This window comes from Vigna umbellata, chromosome 4 (genome assembly GCF_029865625.1).
Source record: "Vigna umbellata cultivar VRB3 chromosome 4, Vumbellata_1.0, whole genome shotgun sequence".
Lineage (NCBI taxonomy): Eukaryota > Viridiplantae > Streptophyta > Magnoliopsida > Fabales > Fabaceae > Vigna > Vigna umbellata.
Genome location: NC_142168.1, coordinates 34,483,015 through 34,505,999, shown reverse-complemented (window position 1 = coordinate 34,505,999; position 22,985 = coordinate 34,483,015). Strand labels below are relative to the sequence as shown.

Here is a 22,985-nt window from a genome sequence, read left to right as displayed (position 1 = left end):
GTCAAATAAAAGATCGCGTTATAGTAGTAGAAACTTTATTTTATAATTTTGTTTTGTTTGATTAAGTTAATGAATTTTAAACCTAACTTTACATGTCAAAATTAGCTCGTGTGAAACTAAATATTAATAGACGTAATAATAAATACAATAAACACCAAATTTGATTAAGATATATATAACTCATGACTTTAAAACAATATTAAAAAATAACATTAAGTTTAACTCAATTTTATAAACTAATTTGTAAGATGAGAATTATACTAACTATCATATTCTAATCTTATTTCTAATCGATGTAAGACTTTCAACAACATTTACTCTCTTAATTTGTATTTTTTTTTAATTTATTGTTTTACAATTTCAAAAATACATTTATTAATTTTTCCAATTATTCTTTTATGTATATTTTCATTTAACAAGGATGGATATCCTTTATAATTTCTCAACTTTCTGAAAAGCAAAATCTATAATTATAAGATACGTATTCCCCCACATCACATTCAACATATTCTACCTTCTCTCTACCTCTCTTCTCCATAAGTGACTAAATTGTTGAGCTTTTCTGCATGGAGTTTGATCCAAGCTTCCAAGGGCAACTACAACACCCATTCCTTTCAACTCATTTCCCCACAAACCCTAACATGATGCCACAAATCCAAACCATGTTTCCCTCACAAAGCCCTATTCTGATTCCATCATCACCACCACCACCCATCATGTTTCATCCCAACAACACTTTCCACCATATTCAAGATCACACCTTTGGGATACCTACCCAAAACCCTAACTTTTTGTTTGAGGGTCCTTTAAAACCCACCACAACTCCTTTTTGTGGGATGTTAACACCTTCTTTAGGGTCTTCCATAGGAGGTTTTGCCAATGTTTCCCATCACCACCCTATGATGTTGCCACCACCAAACAACAACAATGCTTTGCATGGCCAACATGAAGGCAAAGTCATATGGGATTTCTCTCAAAAAACCATGATTCATCCATCTTATGCTTCTTCTTCTTCCAACTCACCTTCACCTCTTTCTTTTCCTAATATTACCCAATACAAATGGAAAAGTAATCAAAAGATAAAGATGAAAAAAGATACTAATGATCTCATAATCAAAGGGTGGTGGACTCCTGAAGAAGACAGGTATAAATAAATACAAACATATATTTTGTAATCTTGTGTGTGTATTTACATTTATTTATGTTTGAAATTTTGTAATATTTTTGTTTTTTTTTTTATGTTTTACAATGCAAAAACAAGTCAATAATTAGTGGCTAAATTTAGTGAAAAGTTATTAATTATGGGACCACAATTTTTATTGTGTTTGTTTACTAAAAAGACAAAGAAATTGTATTGAGAGGATGAACTTTGAGTTCATTTAAGACTTTTTTTAATGATAGAAGATCATGAATTTTAATTAATTAAAGTCTGTTGTTTTTTACAGTAGTCTTGTGGAATTGGTGAATGAATTTGGGTTGAAGAAATGGACCCAAATTGCAAAATTTCTACCCGGAAGGATTGGGAAGCAATGTCGAGAAAGATGGTACAACCATCTTCAGCCAAACATTAAGGTCTCTTCTTTTTCCATTTTTATTTCTCATATATACATACATATATATATATATATATATATATATATATATATATATATATATATATATATATATATATATATATATACTTCCCATCTTTTTTGTGAATCATAACATCAAAGTTTGAACTTAATTATATAAAAATAGGACATGTATTATGTAATAAATTACACTAATTAAACATTCAATTAATTCATATTAATTTGTGTCAAAGATTGAAAAATTATGCAACTAAATTAGTTCATTAGATGGTTCTCTCTCTCTTCATAGTGTATATTGGAGATGAATGTCATAGAGTTAATTGAATTATGAATTTATTTATATTCAAATCATATTATGTTACTAATACGAATATATTTATTCACAATACTGAAAAAAGTTTTGTAATTAATTTTTTATATATAAAAATGACATTTTATTGAGTTACTTTTATTAAATTTATTTGTAATTTATAGTAGTCTATAACCCTACAACCTAAACTGTTCAGGTGAGGTAATATATGACTTGAAATTTTTATCACATTTATTTAAACACATAAGCTAATTAGATATTAAATTTAACCCTAGAACCTTAATTGTTTTGTCATTTATATTTTCATTGTTTACAATAATTAAATTAGATTTATATTTTAAAATTTAATTTAGTTGTAATATGAAGTTTATAGATATCTACTCGTACATCATGTATTTCAATAAAAAAGAATTAAGGATAAAATATGTAAAGTTCAAAATAAATTCCCTAGAATATTTTTTCTTATTTTTCTCTAATTTTCGAATGCACCAAAACTAAATTTAAGATATTTTAAAAGGACTAAAATCACATTTTTTCAAATAAATAATATTTTATAAATAAAGGTTATTTAATAATTTCTTTATGAAATTTTATATAAATATTTCATTTCTTTGTTGGTTTTGTTAATATACATGGTATTTTTCTCTTTTAGTTTCAACAGCGAGTCAAAGTGAACGAGTTTACAAGTCCAGTCGATTCTTGTCGGTTTTGAAAATCATTTAATATAACATTTTTTTTTTCAGTTCTTGATCGTTATTAGTATTTTTATTTAAGAATATATTTCTTATGTGACTTTTATTCATATTTGATATACTTTGATATGTAGACCCCAATTAAAAAAAAGCCAAATTCGTGATAATATTTTTATATAAAATGTTATTTAAATATTTCATTCGTTTCTTACAATTTTAAAAATTTATTTATCATTCTTAAATAAATTCTTATCAAAGATTATGCAACACAACTTCATTAATCCATGTGAATTATCAAATAAAACATGATTATTCTATTCATTCTGTACATAATTAATTTGAAGAACATGTATCACATAACTCTTTCTGAATTAACTAAATTGTTCAGAAGGAATCATGGACCCTGGAAGAAGACATGATTCTGATGAAAGTTCACCAAGAAATTGGAAACAAATGGTCTGAAATTGCAAAAAGATTACCTGGGAGAACTGAGAACAACATAAAAAACCATTGGAATGGTATCAAGCGTCGGCAAGACTATAAAAGGAACAACAACAAGAACAATGACAACCCTAATAATTACGATGAATCAATGCTCCATGCATACATCAAAAGGGTCACTGTTACTGAAGAAGCTGCAAGAGTTCAGAAGAAATCTGTCAGCAAGAATAATAAGAAGGATCAATGTTCATATAACATGCTTGATGGAAATACCAATTTAGCTAGGAATGTGGGTATATGATATCTTTTACTTTACCATCTCTTGTTTTATGTGTTTTTCTGCAGTTACATTTCTAATTTAGTAAGCTTTAATGAACAAAAGCTTTTATTCTTGCAGTCACATATAAATGTTTATGAATTGAAAGTTTGAGCTTGAATAAAAATTATGTTTTTCACTTCAAAAAACTTGAACCACTCTCTATTTGTTTGGAGTACTTTTTAATTAAGAATTTGATTAATATCTATTCATGTATAAGGGTTTGTTCTAGATGAAAAATAAGGGTTGAGAGCACCCATTTAAGATCTTTAATTCTTTTTACATTTTTCTTTTCTATTTTATGGTATATTGAAGGGTTGGTGTAGATGAAAAATAAGAGTTTTTCATTTTTATTATTTTGTTGAAAATTCTATTTCAATTAAAGAAAAAACTAATTTAAAGTATATAAACACGAACCTTATTTTATAATTTAATTTTATAAAATTAAGTCAAACTTAAAATTCATCTTTTTGAAATACAAAAAAAACATCGACCTATCGACCTTTTTTCTTAAGACATCATGCTTGTCAAAACATATATCACCTTATTAGAAACGTAGGTGGGGTTCAAATATAAAAAAATCAGAGTTTTAAATTTAGTTAAAACATTTATAAACGGGTTTTTACAAATGATAAAAACGAAATAACAATAACAAATTAAAAATAAAAATAAGTCTCTTCTTATAACTAAAATTTACATAATAAAATCGAACGGAATCAGCCAGATAATACCGAGACGAAAACAATAGTTTAAAACTAGAAAAACCAAACAGTAGCAACAAATAGAATGAAATATTAGCTAATGTAACACAATATTGAAATTGTAAATGTTTTACTGTGAGTTTGTCTCATAACAAATATCAATAATAAAATTTCTATCTTCAATTAAAATAAGTAAAAATTAATATATTCGTTTGATTCCAAATATTGCACCTAACTTTTAAATAAAGTAGCAATAACAAATTACAAAATCAAAGAAAAATTAAAAAAATATATGTACTCAAGTATTTGATGTAATGAAAAAGAATATTATTATTCTATCCGCAATAAAAAATTATTAAAAATAAAATCAAGGCATCAAGTTCGTATATCCCTATACGTGGTTGTGATTATAAGCAATTATTTATCAAGGAATTTTAAATATAATAAAGTATTTATACTAGAGAAGCTTAGAGGTTCTTAAAGCAACTTTTCTGTTGGAGTGTCTCATAACATTTTAAAATTAATTTAAAAAATTACTGAACTTTTATAAAATTGAGTGCAAGTTATTCAGATGTGGTATTCTAATAAAACCACACATTACATTTTCCAACATATATACAAAAAGATGCTTCCATTATTATGTATGTCCTTAAATAATGTGTTTTTTTTAGAGATACGAACTTTATTCAAGTTGCTTTTAAGACTTATTAATTATACCTTACATAATACATATTTTTTGTGTGTTTATTGTGGTTTGATATAATGGTTTTTCCAAAATCCATTCTAGATTTAATTTAGATATAATAAATTGGATTGAATTTATAATTTCATTTGAACTAGATTAAATAGATTTAAAAAACTTTAAGTTTAATTTAAATTAGATTACTTTAATTTTGTAAATTAAATTAAATTCTATGAGATAAATTTTATATATATAATTATTAGGTTTATTAGATATGGACAAAGTCGATCTTCGGTCAGAGTTGACTCGTACCAACTTTTGACTAGAGCCAACTTGTGCTAATCTTTGGTTAAGGTTGACTTGGATCATCCTTTAATTGGGGCCAACTTGACTTATCTATGATTGGGATCAATTTGAACCAATCTTCGACTAAGATCAACCTAGTTGACTTTCAACTAGCGTCAACTTGATTGACTTCAATCAAGGAAACTCAGTCTACCTTCGATTTAGGCCAACACAATCGACCTTCAGTCAAAGTCAACTATGTCAACCTTTGGTCTAATTTGGGTTGACTTGGATCAATCTTTGACTTAAATCGACACCATCAACATTTGATTGACCTTTCACTTAGGCCAACACGACTCGCACTCTAGCCCTAACCGACTAAGCTTGAATTTTGGCTTGGGGTGACTTAACCTAAACTAACTTGTCTTGAGCTCCAGCTCGAACAAACTCATCTTAATTTTCGACCTAGGTTAACTCAAATTGACCTTCATTCTGAACCAACTTAGTTTAAACTTCAACTTAGGAAAACTCAAAACTTGATCTGTATCTTAAGTCGATTTTAGACTTGGACCGACTTAGTTTGACTTCTTCCTCAACCTCCTTGACTTGACTTATGATGTATCTTAATTTTTTATTTTCAAAAATTGATTTAATCTAATTCCAATTTAATTTCAAATAGATGGATTGGATTTAATGTTAAAAGATATGGGTTTTAATTTGAGAAAAAATTGAATTATTATAAATTGTATATTGCCATGGTCAACATCTACAATTTTCTAAAAGACTTTAATCATTCAAAGGTTAATTTAATCCCAACATGAAATAAAATGATAAAATTGAAATATTTGAGGGCGGACAAATTCTCAGATATTAAAGATCATACCTAATTATAGCCTATAGTAATGTAAAAATAATAATAAATTAATATTTTGCTTTTTTACTAAAATAAAACAATAATTTCTTACCCGCTGAAATCAACTTCTCAAATAAAATATTAAAGATAATTTTTAATGATTATATGTTTTATTGTTAAATTAAATATGTAAGTATTTTGTTCATATATATTTTACGCAATCATATAAAACATTATTTACACCAAACGGTATATATGTGGAGTATTTATCATACTACCAAAGAACTTCCACAGTATGATATAATTTCCATATACAATTTAATGAAATAGATATTTTACATTGTATCCATTTTATGAAAGAACAAAATAAAGATATATTTAGTTTAAAAATAAAATAAAATTCTTGAAAACTGTTTGGAGAAAAAAAATATATATTTAGCCCTAGTTTTAATTTGCATACAGAAGAGACAAAAACATGCAGTTAAAAGAGTTTATTTGAGTTTGATTAATTTGTCCTCTTTCAAAACATAAAACCAGGAATTGATTATGATTCATTCCTTTTTGTTGGCATCTGCATCCTAGTTACAATATTGTTAAGAAAACCATCATCATCAAACCTAGTTCTGTTTGTTTTTCTCTATATATATTCACTTACGTAGAGTTTCACTTGCAGCAACAAATTCAAACCTTGTTTCATTCAAAGATTCTGAACATCATCATCATGTTTCACCACACCAACACCTTCAACCTTTTTCAATGCCACAACATGAACAAGAACACGAACATGAACATGAACATGTCTGTTTGCAACCCTACCTCTATGATGGAGGCTCGTTCCAACCCTGTTACCACCCCTTTCTATGGAGGCTTTGCTAATGATCACTGTCACCATTCTGTGACGTTGGAACCAAACAAAACTGTCATGGATGCTTTGCATGGCAACCAAAAAAACACAGTCATATGTAAATTTTCACAGAAAACCATGTCGGCTCATCCATCTCAAGCTTCATGTTCCAAATCATCACCATTATCTTTTTCTCTCTTTAATAACTGTGAATTAGAGATGATGAGTGAATTTCACTGGGACAATAATCAAAATGCAAAGCTCAAAAATGATACCAACATTGCTAATCATAACATAATCAAAGGGCAATGGACTCCTGAAGAAGATAGGTATCTCTTTCTTTGTCATTTTCTTTGGTTTTGGTTTTTCTTTTTCTTATTACAAAAAAAAAATGGTTTTTTCTCAAATAAAAAAAAATATTTAGTATAACAGATTTGTATGTATCGATTTTAGTTTATGAAAAAAATTCATTGAAAAACATTTAATTGAACTGAATTTGTGGTTTTGTAGAGCTCTTATGGAATTGGTGAGTCAATTCGGACCCAAGAAATGGACACAAATTGCGAGATCACTACATGGCAGAATTGGGAAGCAATGTCGAGAAAGATGGAAAAACCATCTTCAGCCAAACATTAGGGTTTTTCTCTTTCAATTCTTATTTCTTACATTTACTTAATTTTCTGTGTATCAATATTAATGGGATGAAAGAGTAAAGTTAAACGTAATTTTATAAAAGTATTCTAATATCACTTTTTCATACTTTTTGAGACTTTTTTTATAAATTTTTATAAAAAAAAATTCTAAGAAATAAGTATATTTTTTTTAATCGTATTAGATCTATTTTCTTTTTCCCCTTTCTCTTCCATTATCCAATTATCCTCCTTCCATTTTTCTTCAACCACTTATGGCTTTTTATGATGGTCATTGCCATGTAATAAATAAAACACAAACTTGCTGTCAAAAATATGAAAAATGAAAATTTCAAGCAATTAAAATTGCGTTTATGCGAATTCAAGTTGAAAATTATTTTTTAAGAAAATTCATGTAAACATTTTTTGCATTCTATTTACGCATGTGATAACATAATTGTGTAACTCTTTCATACATACCAATTAATCTTTTGCTGATTTTTCGAACTTGGTATCTTAGTCTACTTTTGACAAGTTTTTTAATTCAATATTATTTGTCTCTTTCTCTCAATATATATATATATATATAAAAGATGTGATTTGAATTTATCTGGAAAATAATTGTGCAGAAAGGATCATGGAGCTTGGAGGAAGACATGATTTTGATCAAAGGGCACCAAGAATTTGGAAGAAAATGGTCAAAGATTGCAAAGAGATTGAGTGGTAGGACTGAGAATGACATCAAGAACAGGTGGAATGCAACCATCCGACGCCAAAACTGCAACAAGAACAGTAAAGCTCACTACAAAGGCTCAATCCTCCATGCCTATGTTAAATGGGTCACTGCAACTGAAGAAAAAGTTCTCAGAAAACCCTCAGACAAGAAGAATAAAAATGTCTTTGGATGCACTTGTGATGAGCTAGCTCTTTTGTTGAGCTAGCTTCAAGAGAAAATAACAGTTTAAAAAGTAAATCAATAATAAATAGACTATTTTTCTATTGGTAGAAATGTTTACAGCATGCCAAGAAATATCCGTAATATATATACTAAGCCGATTAATTTTCTATTGGGCCTAGGCCCATAATTTGTCATAGTTCATACTCCTAAACTTAAAACCCAACAAAAATAACCCCTGAATTCGTTGACTAATTATTATAGAACTGTTTCGATTTAATCAAAAATATAATTTTTATTATTATTTTGTCAGACTATATGGTTTTCCAATCAATTTCTTTTTTTCCAAACTATTAATATTTTCAACTACGCTTTTATACAGATGAACAAATAATACACTAGTTTGCCAACTTTTATATAATGAACAAGCTAAATATTAACAATGCCTGAAGCAGTTTTTACACCTTTTTCTTAATCATAAATATATTAATATTTATGATAAAATTTATTTTAGTTAAACTTTAAGTATTTTATAAATTTACGTGTTTTTATTTAAATTTATATTAAAAATTTTAATTATAATAAGTGTTTAAAATATTTTTTGTTTTCATCTTTGATTTTGTCTGCAGTGAAATAAATCATTATTATCTTTCAAATCACTCCAATCATTCTTTTCTTCTTTAATTTTCTGTAACTTGGTGTTCAACTTCTTTTTGTTAGAAAAAAAAAAAGAACAAAATGGAAGAAGGAAAGAGTAAGTAATAATCACATTATTTAATTAATTAACAACAAAATATCTTAAAACAAGCATACAAAATTTGTTATATTCTTAAGCTTTAATTAAACCTTTCAAAATTCATACCAATTCCTACAATATACTTTTTATATCAAATTTCATATCAATAATACATATATAAAAAATTATTAATTATTAAAAAATATTTTTAAATCTAATTTAATTTAACAAAATCAATTTATAAAATAAAATTTTATTTTATTTTATCACTACCTAATGTGAAACATTCTATCTCATTCCTCGCGTTAAGACATTTACATGTTAAATAAGAAACTAAATATTAATTAATATCCTATCATGAATGTTAACACCATGCAACACCAATAATATAAAAAACTTTGATTATTGTTTTATTTCGTGAACATAAATAGAAGTAGAGATAATAATTCATTAAATTTATAAAAAAGAGAAATACATCCTTCCAGATTTATTGTTCATTGTTCTGAAGAGTCTTTTAAATTGATATTTTATTTTTTTATATTTTATTCATCAAACTTGGTATGTTTATACACTTCAATATTTTGTTCTTAAAAAACATTTTAGATGATAAAAAAATATATTTAAACCGTTTAAATCTCGACTTCTAAAGTAGGTAAAATTATTAGATGCAGTAAAAAGTTAAAAGATTTATGATTAAAAGTGTACAGTACACTAAAATTTAATGGGTTAAATATGTTTTTAGTCCCTAAACTATCAAAGCGAATTTGTTTTTAGTTCTTCTTTGAAAGTAAGATACATTTTAGTCCTTTTATTTAAAAAAAACGTTAATTTTTTATCCTCTCACTGTTAGTTATTGAGGACAAAAAATTAAGGTTTTTCTGAAGGAGGAGGACTAAAATGTACCTTAGTTTAAAAGAGGAACTAAAAACAAATTCGCTTGATACTTTAGGGACTTAAAACATATTTAACCTAAATTTAATCTGAAATAATCCAGATTATTACCACGATCATGGGCTACAATACCTACTTTTTCCTTTTTCTGAGTGTGTCCTTTTGGAAGGGTTACTGTTTCCGAATATGTCCCTTACAGAGGGGATGATTGACCTTTGGCATGTAGTACAGAAAAACTCCAACTTGAGGAAGACCAGAGTGTATGGTCACATGCACACAACAGAAGAAATCAATTTAAGTGTTCCAACAGCACATGCACCACAAGATTTGTGGGACACATACCATTATAGGCTTAGCAAGTGTCTTATAACACAGCCACAAACCACTCTTTTCACACTTCCCATCTCACTGCTTCATTTTCTACACACTCAACATCAACTACTCTTAAAATATCTCCATAAAATATCAAAAACATCACAATATTATATCTTTATATATATATATATAATTCTTATTTCATTTATTTCTATTTGATATAAAAAAAATTTACTCATGCTTAAATTTAGGTTAAATAATATATTTTTTTACTAAACTATTATACACAATTAGGTTTCATCTTCAAATTAAATTATAAAGTATTTAATCTTTTACTTTATAAAATTCATGTAAAATATTTCTTACAACATAGAACATGTATAGTATTTTTCAAGAATTTCACAATAAATTACTTTTATAGGAATTAAATATTTATAATTTAATTTAGAAATAAAATACATTTTTTGTGATAATTTAATAATTAAAAACATATTTAACCTCTTAAATTTTTATATGTGAATAATTTAGATCCTTGTATGATAAATCACTAAGATTAATTAATTTTTTTTTCATTATTTTGTAAACCAGAAACTATCAACTTTATAGCATGGTTGATTAATTAATTTTTTTCATTATTTGTGTTTAATTTATTTTTAGCATTAATTGCAGTGAGCTGGTATTGGCATTGTTTGTTTGTGGTTAAATGAGTCATAGCCAATAATTCAAGCAATCATGCATGATGGTCCTGAAAAAAAAAAATGGATGAGCCAATCTTGTGAGTTCATTTATTTTTGCTATTTTTTTTTTTAATGAAAGCGTGGTTTTTTTTAATTATTTTTCGTGAATTTGTCTTGTTATGATGATTTCCTAAAATGGGATATTTTGATTATTTATTGTTTATGAATTTGTCTTGTTATGATATTAAAAAATTGTTTTATATTATCGATATCGTGTTCCTAAAATTGGAATATGAATTTATGTTTATAAATATGAGATATTAGGTGTTTTAGCAAGATAATTTGATTTTAACTTTAGAGTAAGTAGTGATATATAATTTTTTAACATATATTAGATTAACTGACTTAATGACTTATATATTCATCATTAACTCATTTAATCAATATATTGATCTTTTTGAAATTTAGTAATTTACTATTTAATATGAATATGTACGGGATTTGTATTATTATTTTATCGTATTTTTAATTTTTTTGTAGGTTCCATATTTTTAACTCTCTTAAGATTTATTTTAAATCTAAAAATATGTTGGATATTCTATTTTTTATGAAAAAAGTAATAAGAAAAATAAATGTATTTAAAAGAATAGATGCTAATTTGTTAAAGATAATATATATATATATATATATATATATATATATATATATATATATATATATATATACACACGATAAAAAGAATTGTTTACAAAAAAACTTGGTGTCCTCCAATGGACGTGATCTCCAAATAATAATAATAATAATATTCTTTAATATTCTTTCATTAAGTATTATTAGTTCACTTGTGTAATACAAATAAATAATATATATTCATCAAATTTATCAACTTTTATGTTAGAATATATAAAAGAGAAAATATAGTCCGTATTATATCTTCGTTTAATCACAAATCACAATTTATAATTATTTATTAAATTGTATAATAATCATTCTAAAATAGTCCTACTTACCCGTATATAAGATGTTAATATAATTAGGATATCTTACAAATTAGTCTTAGTAATATTTCAGTTATTAATTACAAAAAAGAAAATTTTAATTACGTATTTATCTTCGACAATAGTGATCGTAATATTTTAAAATAGATAATTATTTTATTATTATTTATATCTTTTATCCTAACAAATAGTTTGTAAAGTTTATATGGTTAATTAGTATCATCCAAAGTCATTTTTGTTTTTCAATATAATTTATATTCTTGTTATTATCTTCTCAAACAGTGGGAGTGAACAACTAAAAAATGAGTAATAACTATTTAAAAATGTGTTATATGATATAATTATCCAAAAATGAGTGGCTATTACTTGAAAATGAGTAAAAACTTAAATATAAGTTACATTATGATATTATACAATCATTATAATTAATATAAGTGACAACTACAATAACATATCAATAAACACTACTGAATATAAATAACTTGAGAATATTATTGTCATGAATCTAAAATATTTGCTTTTCTCTCTCTCCTACCCTCGTGTGTTCCTTGTGTGTTCTTTTTTATTGGAAGAGTTATTCTTAAATATGTAAACTTAGATATATGGCTAATGAATTAATTCTAGTCTATTTTTAATAAGTCTTCAAAAAGAGTCTTTAATTGAGGGGTAAAATAGTACACAAAATATTTTTTTTAAGTGAATTAAGGTCGTTTGATCTCCTTATAAGACTCTAATTAATTTTAAAAAATAATTAGAAATGGTAAAACGAGTCAATTTGATTCATTTTGGTCGAATCAATTCTTAGTCTATAAAAATAAGTTAAATTGAGTTGGTTCGTGGATTAATCTCATTTTAACATTACTAAAAACAATATATTTCACTTAGATCATGTATTGAGTTGGATTATTTTAGAGTTAAAAGGCAAAGACATATCATTTTGGACAAAAAAAATTGAGGCAAATTCTCTAAAACCAATAATTGAAATGTGTTAACCTGAATTTTAGGTTAAATTGGACCAAAAATTAAGTTAGATTTAAGATGACAACGAGTGGAATTTAACATAAATAGTGTCCTAATTACTACTTAACTTGCAAAATCAAAAATTACTCGTTACTTACGTGGATATTCATTTAAAAAATATCCGCAGGTATTTTAAAACTCGTGGGTATCTAGATACTCATAGATATTTTTAAAATATATTTTATAAAATTTTAAAATAAAATATAAAGTAATTATCAATATTAATATATTATTTATATTTTAATTGTTAAACCCTAAACCCTGCTTATATCTCTGTTAAGCGAATTACTGTTATACTTGCTTTGTACCCTGTGTTTCTGCTTTCCGTCCACCATTTCCAAATGAGGAGAGCTAAGCCACTCCTCCGGCCGCCTCGGCTTTGGCGGCGCCACCACCACCACCAAATACCTCGACACCTTTACGGAGCCATTCGAAATCGGCTCGCGTGTGATCACGCTGGGGACCGGTAAGATTGCGACCCTTGCAAACGGCGCCGTGGTCTTATCTGTGGAAAACACCAAAATCTTCTCCGCCGTCACCTCAGCCGAAGAAGCCGAAGACGACGCTGTACGTGATTGCTTATCTCTCACGTAAGTGCCTTTGCTACTCTCTCTTGCTCATATGCTATTCCGTTAAAAGGCGCGATGAAACATGATGAAAAACGTCATTATCGAGAGAAGCACTTCCTGCAAGACGTGATTCCGACATGGTTCATGCTTTGATACAATAACAACCACATTACTAATTAAAGAATATATCTATTTTTGTTATTGCTCTTGTTCTTCAACAATAGTGATTGTAATATATTTTTAATAGATAGTTATTTTATTATTATTTATATCTTTTATCCTTTGTAAAGTTTATATATAAGGTCAGTATCGTTCGAAGTCATTTTTGTTCTTCAATGTTAACTTATATTCTTATTATTATCTTGGTGTGGAAACAACTAAAGAATGAGCAATAACTATTTAAAAAAGTATTAAATATAATTATCCAAAAAGAGTGGCTATTATTTGACTGTATGCATTGGATTTTTAAAGACTCAATATAGATCCAAATACTTGGATCCAAATCTATTTCAATAGAACTAGTTTAGATTTTTTTAAAATTTTAATGCAAATATTTGGATAAGTTTTAAATTTGTCTCGATCCTCGATTTCGTTTAATCAGTCTTCACTATTGATTTTGGTTAACTCATTTTAACCTTTAGTCCAAGCCAGATTATTTCATCCTTTAATTCAGGTCCGCTTGTCTCGACCTGCGATTCAAGCTAGTCATTTCAATCAAATTTGGACGAGTTTTAAAAAAAAACTTAGTAGGGACGACTTAGCCAAATTCAATCAAATTTTGATTGGAATTGAGTTGATCGAATTGAGGCAAATTTTGGTCGTTCTCGACTTGTTTGAATTTTGTTCGGGAATGACTCACCCAAATTCGGTCTAATTTCGGTCTAATTTCGATCAGGGTCCAGTTGGTTGAATTCGGCCAAATTTTAGTCGTTACCGAGTCGGTCGAATTCAAGCAAATTTCAGCTGGAGCCAACTTGGCTAAAATTCGATTGGGTCACTCTTAGAATTCTACCAAATTTTAATTGGGATCGACTTTATTGACCTTTGGCCTACGCCAGTCCAACTCGACATTTGGCCCAAGTTAGTCCGTCTCGACCTTTGGTCCTAGTCGGTTGAGCTCAACCATCGACCAAAACTAGTTTTTCTTGACTTTCGATCGGAGTCGGTCAGGCTCGACCATCGAATCAGATCGGCCATCTCGACCTTCGACATAGATCAGTTCAGTACGACCTTTAGCCTAAGCCGACTTGACTGGACCTTTTATCCGAATTGGGCTGTCTCAACCTTCAGCCTGAGTCGATTTGTCTTGACCTTCAACCCGAGTCTGACCAGTTCAATCTTACATCTGGATCGATGTTATTACCTCCGTTTTGGGTCATTCCACCTTGACCTACAGTCCAAGCCAACTAAAATTTAAATTAAAAATTTGGATTGAATATTTGGATTTTTCATATTTAAAAATGTAGATCTCCAATAAAAGAATTATAATGTAGATCATATTAAATCCAGATTAAATAAAATGGATTGGATTACAACAAAAGTGGATCAGATTGAGAAAAGTAAATTTTTTGTCCACTCCTACCAAAAGGCATGATTAATTAGGCATGAATAAGTAATTCAACCTTACTCTTAAATGTTTTGATAATGTAGAAAATTATATGTAAATATTTTGGAACTTAATATTTTTCAAGGAATTCTAAGTTGTGAAGGAAAAATATGAAGATAAGTTTCTCCTTCACATGGATACTCATAGAAGTAGATAATTATATTTTAAAATTTATCTATCTTGTAGTTGCTTAGATTATGAGACTTACACTTTGTTAAGATTCAAGATGAGTTGAAAGTTAGATAAAATTGAATAAGACAACTAATATATAAGAATGACTTGTAAACTCATTATCTAAGTTTTTGGTTGAAAGCACTGTGATAATCTCTTATCAACACTTGTTCACAATTCATTAGTATCTTCTCTTTCTTATATATCTCTTCTCAAAATAGTATCTTATCTTCTAGAGGTCTCTTTTCAAAATTAACAAATTTAATAAAAAAAAATACTAGTTTCAAAAACATCAAAATAGTGAGTCTTGAACTCTAAATACAAACTCTCGAACTTCTCTCTAATTTTTTTTTTCTTTGAAATTATCAAAAATTGTTCATCATCATGAAAAAAAATAAGAAATTAAAACTTATAAAAGTTATTCAACTTCTTACATACATACACACGATCAAATTTATTGAAGATTCCACCTATTTAAATATTTGGTCGGGGAAAAAGAACAATAATTTCTGTGTGGTTGAAAAATTAAACATATTAATACAATATTATATACATAACCATTAAACTCTTTGTAATACTATATTAAAAAGTCATATAATAGAAGTTATACGAGCCCCAATTAAACTCCTGTATTATTATTTACTAAAATTGAGTTTCAATTTATAAATAGGTGGTACCAAGAAAAGAAAAAAAAAAATCAATTGTTGTCATGTGTCTACAATATTTACTTTTCCCTCTCCCCTCGTGCGTCCTTTCATTGGAAGGGTTATTGTGCCTCAGTTTGTCTTTTGCACAGGCTTAATCCTCTTTGCCCTTGAGTACAAGAAAACTCCAACAAGAGCAATAGCAGTTCCTGTTGTCACATGCAACACCACAGGAAAAAGGGTCATCAGAAACCTTCCAAGTTGTAGCAATTTCGGTCCACGTGCATGTGTCTTCAGAGTACGAAAAAGTTAACAACATGAACCATAAAATTTATATGAATGAAGACTTACCAATTGCATTAACAGGAGAGACAGGAGTTTGGAAGAAGATGACTGAAGAAACAATGATAACCACACGCTTCACACTGTTTGCAACTGAGTGTGTCACAGGTGACACCATCTCCAATATCATATATGAAACCTGTCATCGAGACACGATACCAATAAGATTTGAGTCTAATTACATTGATACTGCTGTCAACTCAACTTTTAAAACAATGAGTTAATAGATCTTTATACAATATTTCATTTTCTCATTTCTATCCAATTTATTCAACGTGAGACTTAAACTCATACTTGGATTCGGAACATGCAACAGTTAGAAGTTGATTACCTGTTGGTATGCATGGAAGCAGAATGCTGAAAAAATTGCTCTGACACATAACTCTCTAACATTCAGCCCTTGGCTTGCCTGCATTGGAAAGAACAGCATATTAAATGTTAGCATCTTTTACTCTTTCTCAATTTCTTAGAAAAAACAAAGATTTTAAAAACACAAAATTTGTACACATACTGCATATTGCAGGTATGAAGGAGAAAACTTGACACCCTCCACAAGTAAGGCATATGGAACCAAAAACATGAAGGAAATCATTGTTAAAACTCCATAGAGATTGATAATGTCCAAACTTTCCTGTGAAATGATGAGCCACATTATCAACAGAATAATGTCAGAGAGTTCCATCAAGTAAAGCAGTAATCAGTTTCACAAACAAATACTTAAATGGTGTTAAGAAACTCCTTACCTCTTCACTAGTCATCATTTTTTTGCTCAAAACGTTCCTTGATTGATTTGTAACGTTAGCTGCCATAGCAGTGATGAAGCCAATCCTGTTTAGAGACAGAACATGTCAAACACTTGAATCAATGCTACACCACCAAAAATCTTGGTAAATATTCTATTCTGTGATCAGTATCCGAATTATTCAACATTGTCCCTGAAGGAACTTTGAATCTGCAAGAGTTCAGTGTGGTGATTTCTTACCAATTGAAAGAGACTTCAGTCATTGATGCCAACGCCACTCCTCCAACTATTGGTATAAGGGAAGAAAACACCCAGAAAGTAGGCATCTGTTCATACATTATTTGCATTTTGACATGAATGAGTAGAATATGGTGTATAGATTAGAAGCATAAGCACTTGGTGACCTTAACAATATGCAAAAGTGCTCACATAGTTATGATTTAGCACTGCTGATGAAAAATATAATTAGATAAAAATTTATATGAATAAATAATGTGTATACCCTGATATTATTGTCATCTAATCTCAAACAGTCATATGATAAGTTTATTCACTTCTATATTAACAAACTCAAAGCCATAGTGAAGAATGACTAAGTCAGATAAAAACTAGTAAAAAAATAATAAAAATGAGTTTTTGTAAGGATGATTGGATGAATAAGAAGACAAAAATGAGAAACTGATAGAAGAGAAAAAAAAAAACATGTTTCTAAATTTCATTGGAAATTCAAAGAAAATGTCTTGTGGTTAGTATTAAAAGTGGCACCAATATCAATCATTTTCCCTGAAAGCAACAAGGTCCTGATTCAACCTCCTTACCATTCACAAATGGGTGGTTAACAAGGAATCTAAGCAGATAAGATGCTAGAAACCCCAATAATAACAGAAAAAACTTCCAAATTTGGGGTGGTTAACTAGTACCTAGAGTACTACTCATACCTAACACTGAATCATTGGACCACTTCAAATTAGGTGTAGTTTTTGCCTGTTGTAAAATTTGGACTGGTCATTGACTTTGTCATGATAAAGGGTTGATGGGTAGGTCATATATTCAAAGCATAAGGCTGGTATATACTGACCTGTTTGTTTGTGTTTATTTTGTATAAAATAAGTATTTATTTGAATAAAATAAACATTTTTTTGGTTTTTTTATATATTTGTTTAGTCTGCATATTTTCAAAATAATTGGCTTTTTTCTATTTCTGATAAGAAAACACTTGTTAACTGACCCATTATTAATGAAACAGATATTTTAAGGTGAAGATTTTTTATCTTAGGAAACCAAACTTTAACTGTATGATTACATGAAATCATTAACTGCAGCAAATCTAGATTCCATGTAACTATAAACTTGCATAGCATCAAGGAAGAAAATTTCAAATTTTACAAGAGAAACAGAGTGAAGACTTGAACATTACCTGACCCAAGAAAAGAGCAGAAAGAAGAACAGTAAAGAAAGGCTCCATAGCTTTGATTGTGTGAGTGAAAGATACAGCAACCTTGCAAAGACTAATGTTGGTCAAGACATTCCCTAATGTGTGAGCCAGAGCCAGTGGAAGGAGTGTTGCAAGCTGCAAACAACACAGATATGATAATAAAATTAATGCTTTGAAATGAGAGTGATGACCCCACAAATTGATGGAGCACCCCTTTTCCACCTCCCAATTCAAAGTACCTGTGAACCTCTGATGCTTGGTCTGGGGTGGAGATTGAAAGTCCAGATTAAATTAATCACCAGTGACACAAAGCCAAATTGAAATGCTGTAACTGTTGCTGGAAATGGATAGACTTTCAGAACCTAATACACAAGAAAGGAAAAAAAGTAAAGACACCCTACATTTCTTAATGAAATCCTGCGTTTGAAACTTCAAATCTATATCCAATTCTACGTGATAAAACTTTTTAAAAAAATGGAGAAGTTAGTTATCAGGTGGTTTCAAATCATTGTGTGTGTTCATAGTTTGCCAGTTTCTTCATGCCATGTAATCCAAACTTTACGTGTCATACAGAGATCTGAGAGAGCAGCAGTGATAATTTCCACACCCCAGATCCCTATAAGTGAAAAAATTGAGTCTTTTTGAATTCCAAACGGTGGATGAAAACGAAGAACCTGCTTGTTGTAGATGTTGAAGTAGATGTTCAAGAGGTACCAAAGGGCAAGCATGGCTCCTAGCTGCAGGGTCTTAACCAACTCACTAGCTTTGGCTGGTTCATCACTTCTGGCATCAGAGATAGAAGCAGCAAGGAGCCTGAAAGATGCAAGCTTGGGAGAAGAAATGAAGAAAGGTGGAGACTTTGTGGCAGTGAGGTGCAAAGGAGAAGATGGGGGCAAGGAGAAGGTATTGAAGGAGTGGAGTTGAGGAAGGTACTTTGGCCTTGGTGTGAAGTTTGGAAAGTGTGGAGTTGAAGGAGAGTGTGACAGAGAAAGAAGAGTTTGCATTTTTGTTCACAAAAGCTAACAGAAAGGGAGAATGGGGAGACCAAACAGTTGCATGAACTGAGAGAATTCACCACTTTTGGTGTGCAAAGGTTGCTTCTCCAAACTCAGAGCAGAAACACACCAAACCTTACCATATATAGGAAATTGGGTAGCCTCTCAGATCGGAAAATGTTCACCTAATTCCACCAAAACGTGTTCAATATTGCAAAACGTATTTTTCTAATTTAGAATTTGAGACAAGGATGTATGTAAACTAGATTCTGTTTCAGCTTATAAGTAATATAATATAAGATCTTCCAGTGAATAGATTAAGATGAAAAGGTCTGTTTTTTGTTTGAGAGTTACTTATCAAGTAACTTCTTATAAAAAATAAGATTAATCTTATATCAGATGAAAGATATCAGATTGTGATAGATGATATCAGTTAAATTTATTTTATTTTATTTTTGGATTTTTTACAAATTTCATATATATTATAATTTGACTTTCTTTATGGATCTTTTTCAAACTGCATTTTTCACATCAGAATTTTCAACTTTCCTAATTCCACATAGTGTGGAATTTTACAGTTTATATAGGTCTGATGTGGTGTGCAAGAATGGGACAGCCATTGCAGTAGACAAAAGTGTACTGATGTATAGAAAGATGGTCTTATAGAAGTCATGTTTTGTTATAATCAAATTTTGTATTAAGCATGGAAAACGAGGGAAAGAAAAAGAGTGTCACTTTTTTTTTACTCATATTATTATATATAATAGGTTTAAACCCTTCTTTGGTCCTCAAGTTTGTATGAAAATCTCAGTTGGGTCCTCAAGTTTTTTTCTGTCTCAATTGGGTCATATTTTTTGTAAAAGTGAGCACATTTTGCCATAACCGTTAAGTGTTGTGAAACGGCGTTAAAATGGTGTGAGCTGGATTTTTCAATTTACGGACGTGGCATTGTGCATTAAAATTGACTGTTTGTTGTTTTTATCCACGTAGGCTACGAAGCCCTAACATTTAAGGGCATCCCATCTCATCCAAAGTATATTCTCCTGTTGGAGAGGATCGTGTTTCGTCTTGGTGAACCAGAGCTGGTGTCTTACGTCTTGGGCAAGCACTGTTGAGGAGGTGGTAAGGATGTCTCGTTCATCTTCCTCTTGCCAATGTTTGGGTTCGGCCATGCAACGCAGTAGTGGCAGTGTTAGGAGCTTCGATGGAAACCCAAGATGCCTCTGTGGTCACAGTGCAGTGTTTCGTACTGCGAGAACCCCTAAGAACAAGGGGAAAAAATTCTGGGGTTGCCCTAACTTCAAGGTCAGTTTGATATCACAATAAATCTATGTCTATTTATTTGGGTTTTGACGAAGGTGTGTGTGTTGGTGTTGAACAGGGTGGGAGTGGAGAATTGGTTGGTTGCAACTTCTTCAAGTGGTGCATTGACGAAGGAAATGAAGGAAAATGGCTGAATGTAGAAGAAAGGACTGATAGTGAAAGAACTGAAGAAGTGGGTGTGATGAGCATGGAAGACAGTGTGTTGCAAATGGAAGAAACATATTGTCCAAAGATCAGACTGGGTTGTATAGAGAAAAGTTTAGTTAAGTTAGATAAGTGGTTTAAATTGTTGGTGGGGATGATCTTTGTCATATTTGTTTTGAATGTAATTGTATTAGCAATGTTGGTGAAAGTTGGTGAAAGTTGGTTGATGCTGTGTCATCTGTGATCAGATTTCAAACTTGGGTTATATGTAATGTGTTTTTTATTAATGTTATCAGACTTGAAACTTGGCTTATATGTAATGTGTGTTTTATTAATGTTGGTGAGTTATTACAGTGATAATGTGTGTCATTTAATTTCATTTAATTGTATTGTTACTTTAAGTGGAATAATGATAAAGCAATGAGCAATAAAGTAATGAGAAATAAAGTTGATGAGTGATAACAAAATTGGGCAGTAATCACTTTCTGATAACCACAAACATTGTATTAGATGATAACAGAAGCTGTTCAATTGTCTTAGATGATAACAGAAGCTGTTCAAAATGATAACAACATTGTCTTACATATCCAAAATACATCATAACAATACATTTGCACAGACTGTGTTCAAAATGATAGAGCAAACATTTGCTACAAAATATAAATTTAGGATCAGTACATTAGATCATTGATCAGTACATCATTCATCAGATAAAGGCATAGTTGCTGGAGGTTGGGTGACTTGAGAAGATTGGTCACCAATAGGAACATGTGTTGCTGGAGGTTGGGTGACTTGAGAAGATTGGGCTGTAGGAACCTCTACTGTTGGAGGTCTTTGTGGACAGCCTTTTCTGTTGTGTCCAAGTTGTTTGCAGATGCCACATGTTTTCCTCTGGCCACCCTTTCTTAATTCACTGTTATTCTTCTTCAACTCCCACTCCTCTAGCCTTCGTTTCTTCTTGGGCCTTCCTGGCATTGTCCTCTTCTTTGGTGGTAATATATCTGCATAGGGTGTAACATCCCAGACATGTTGTCCATTGATAGGGTTAATTATTGTGTTGTAAGTCTCTTCATAAGTAGACTTCCTAAACCAGTTGCCAATGTAGTCTTCTGCATTTATATTCAAAAACTTCATTGCAGTGATGGCATGAGTACACGGAATGCCAGTAATTGCCCATTTTCTACATGTGTAGTCCATGGTGTCAATATCATGAATAAATTCATTTTCTACATGTGCAGTCCTTACCACCTCCTCAACAGTGCTTGCCCAAGACGTAAGACACCAGCTCTGGTTCACCAAGACGAAACACGATCCTCTCCAACAGGAGAATATACTTTGGATGAGATGGGATGCCCTTAAATGTTAGGGCTTCGTAGCCTACGTGGATAAAAACAACAAACAGTCAATTTTAATGCACAATGCCACGTCCGTAAATTGAAAAATCCAGCTCACACCATTTTAACGCCGTTTCACAACACTTAACGGTTATGGCAAAATGTGCTCACTTTTACAAAAAATATAACCCAATTGAGACAGAAAAAAACTTGAGGACCCAACTGAGATTTTCATACAAACTTGAGGACCAACGAAGGGTTTAAACCTATATAATACAATCTCATACTTAAATATATTATATTTATCACAGCACGTTATAAAGATGAATCATCTTTAATGACTTGCATTTTTTTTTCTTGATCAAAGATTAAAAGAAATACTTTTAAATATAACCCAGAAGCATGAGAAAAATAAAATTTAGACACATTTCATAAGGCAAATTTCTCTTACTTTCTAGAAAAAGAAATGAACATTTTTTTTTTTCAGAAGAATGGAAGCATGTGTAGCAGAATTTGAATACAAATGAAGTAATATTTCATTGTGATGGGAGAACACAAATCAATACTTTTGGAAAAAAAAAATTAAACAGAATCAATTAAAATAAAAAATTCACCTTTGACTTAAAAATTATAAAAAAATTCTTAAATTTAAGTTAAACTCATCTTAATTTTCTAACCGAAATAAAAATTACATTAAATATAATGTTAAAGAAACTTCCTCTGTAAATATTAGTTTCTTTGTTTGTTTTTTCTTTTCATGTCTGTAGTTAATTTATTTTCTGTTTTTTCATTACTTTTTAATCTTTATTTCATATAAAATA

The 22,985-nt window shown here is 29.6% G+C and overlaps 4 protein-coding genes across 4 annotated transcripts; 3 read left to right on the top strand and 1 right to left on the bottom strand.

Moving 5' to 3' along the window:
• The first annotated feature begins 536 nt into the window (after window positions 1–536).
• LOC124835493 (transcription factor MYB115-like) lies at window positions 537–3,442 on the top strand. The gene is made up of 3 exons (XM_047310423.2): window positions 537–1,144; window positions 1,446–1,572; window positions 2,965–3,442. The coding sequence occupies exons 1-3, from the start codon at window positions 567–569 to the stop codon at window positions 3,316–3,318; spliced, it is 1,059 nt and encodes a 352-aa protein (XP_047166379.2). The 5' UTR covers window positions 537–566; the 3' UTR covers window positions 3,319–3,442.
• Window positions 3,443–6,546: 3,104 nt separating this feature from the next.
• On the top strand, window positions 6,547–8,268 carry LOC124835491 (transcription factor MYB115-like). The gene is made up of 3 exons (XM_088111483.1): window positions 6,547–7,027; window positions 7,209–7,335; window positions 7,957–8,268. The coding sequence occupies exons 1-3, from the start codon at window positions 6,576–6,578 to the stop codon at window positions 8,266–8,268; spliced, it is 891 nt and encodes a 296-aa protein (XP_087967609.1). The 5' UTR covers window positions 6,547–6,575.
• Window positions 8,269–15,816: 7,548 nt separating this feature from the next.
• On the bottom strand, window positions 15,817–19,563 carry LOC124839132 (phosphoenolpyruvate/phosphate translocator 2, chloroplastic-like). The gene is made up of 9 exons (XM_047314866.2): window positions 19,043–19,563; window positions 18,608–18,730; window positions 18,351–18,503; window positions 17,174–17,259; window positions 16,935–17,019; window positions 16,703–16,822; window positions 16,523–16,600; window positions 16,201–16,330; window positions 15,817–16,058 (listed from the first exon to the last, which is right to left on the bottom strand). The coding sequence occupies exons 1-9, from the start codon at window positions 19,370–19,372 to the stop codon at window positions 15,982–15,984; spliced, it is 1,182 nt and encodes a 393-aa protein (XP_047170822.2). The 5' UTR covers window positions 19,373–19,563; the 3' UTR covers window positions 15,817–15,981.
• A 595-nt stretch (window positions 19,564–20,158) lies between these two features.
• Window positions 20,159–21,074, top strand: LOC148199993 (uncharacterized). Its single transcript, XM_088112807.1, has 2 exons — window positions 20,159–20,668; window positions 20,745–21,074. The coding sequence occupies exons 1-2, from the start codon at window positions 20,492–20,494 to the stop codon at window positions 21,072–21,074; spliced, it is 507 nt and encodes a 168-aa protein (XP_087968933.1). The 5' UTR covers window positions 20,159–20,491.
• The last annotated feature ends 1,911 nt before the right edge of the window (window positions 21,075–22,985 follow it).

Coding starts and splice junctions, on each gene's coding strand:
- LOC124835493 (XM_047310423.2), top strand. CDS start 567: ATGGAGTTTGATCCAAGCTTCCAAGGGCAACTACAACACCCATTCCTT. Junction 1,145..1,445: donor TGGACTCCTGAAGAAGACAG/GTATAAATAAAT, acceptor TGTTTTTTACAG/TAGTCTTGTGGAATTGGTGA. Junction 1,573..2,964: donor ATCTTCAGCCAAACATTAAG/GTCTCTTCTTTT, acceptor TAAATTGTTCAG/AAGGAATCATGGACCCTGGA.
- LOC124835491 (XM_088111483.1), top strand. CDS start 6,576: ATGTTTCACCACACCAACACCTTCAACCTTTTTCAATGCCACAACATG. Junction 7,028..7,208: donor TGGACTCCTGAAGAAGATAG/GTATCTCTTTCT, acceptor GTGGTTTTGTAG/AGCTCTTATGGAATTGGTGA. Junction 7,336..7,956: donor ATCTTCAGCCAAACATTAGG/GTTTTTCTCTTT, acceptor ATAATTGTGCAG/AAAGGATCATGGAGCTTGGA.
- LOC124839132 (XM_047314866.2), bottom strand. CDS start 19,372: ATGCAAACTCTTCTTTCTCTGTCACACTCTCCTTCAACTCCACACTTT. Junction 18,504..18,607: donor CAAGCATCAGAGGTTCACAG/GTACTTTGAATT, acceptor TGTTGTTTGCAG/CTTGCAACACTCCTTCCACT. Junction 16,601..16,702: donor CTTCATACCTGCAATATGCA/GTATGTGTACAA, acceptor TTTCCAATGCAG/GCAAGCCAAGGGCTGAATGT.
- LOC148199993 (XM_088112807.1), top strand. CDS start 20,492: ATGTCTCGTTCATCTTCCTCTTGCCAATGTTTGGGTTCGGCCATGCAA. Junction 20,669..20,744: donor GGGGTTGCCCTAACTTCAAG/GTCAGTTTGATA, acceptor GGTGTTGAACAG/GGTGGGAGTGGAGAATTGGT.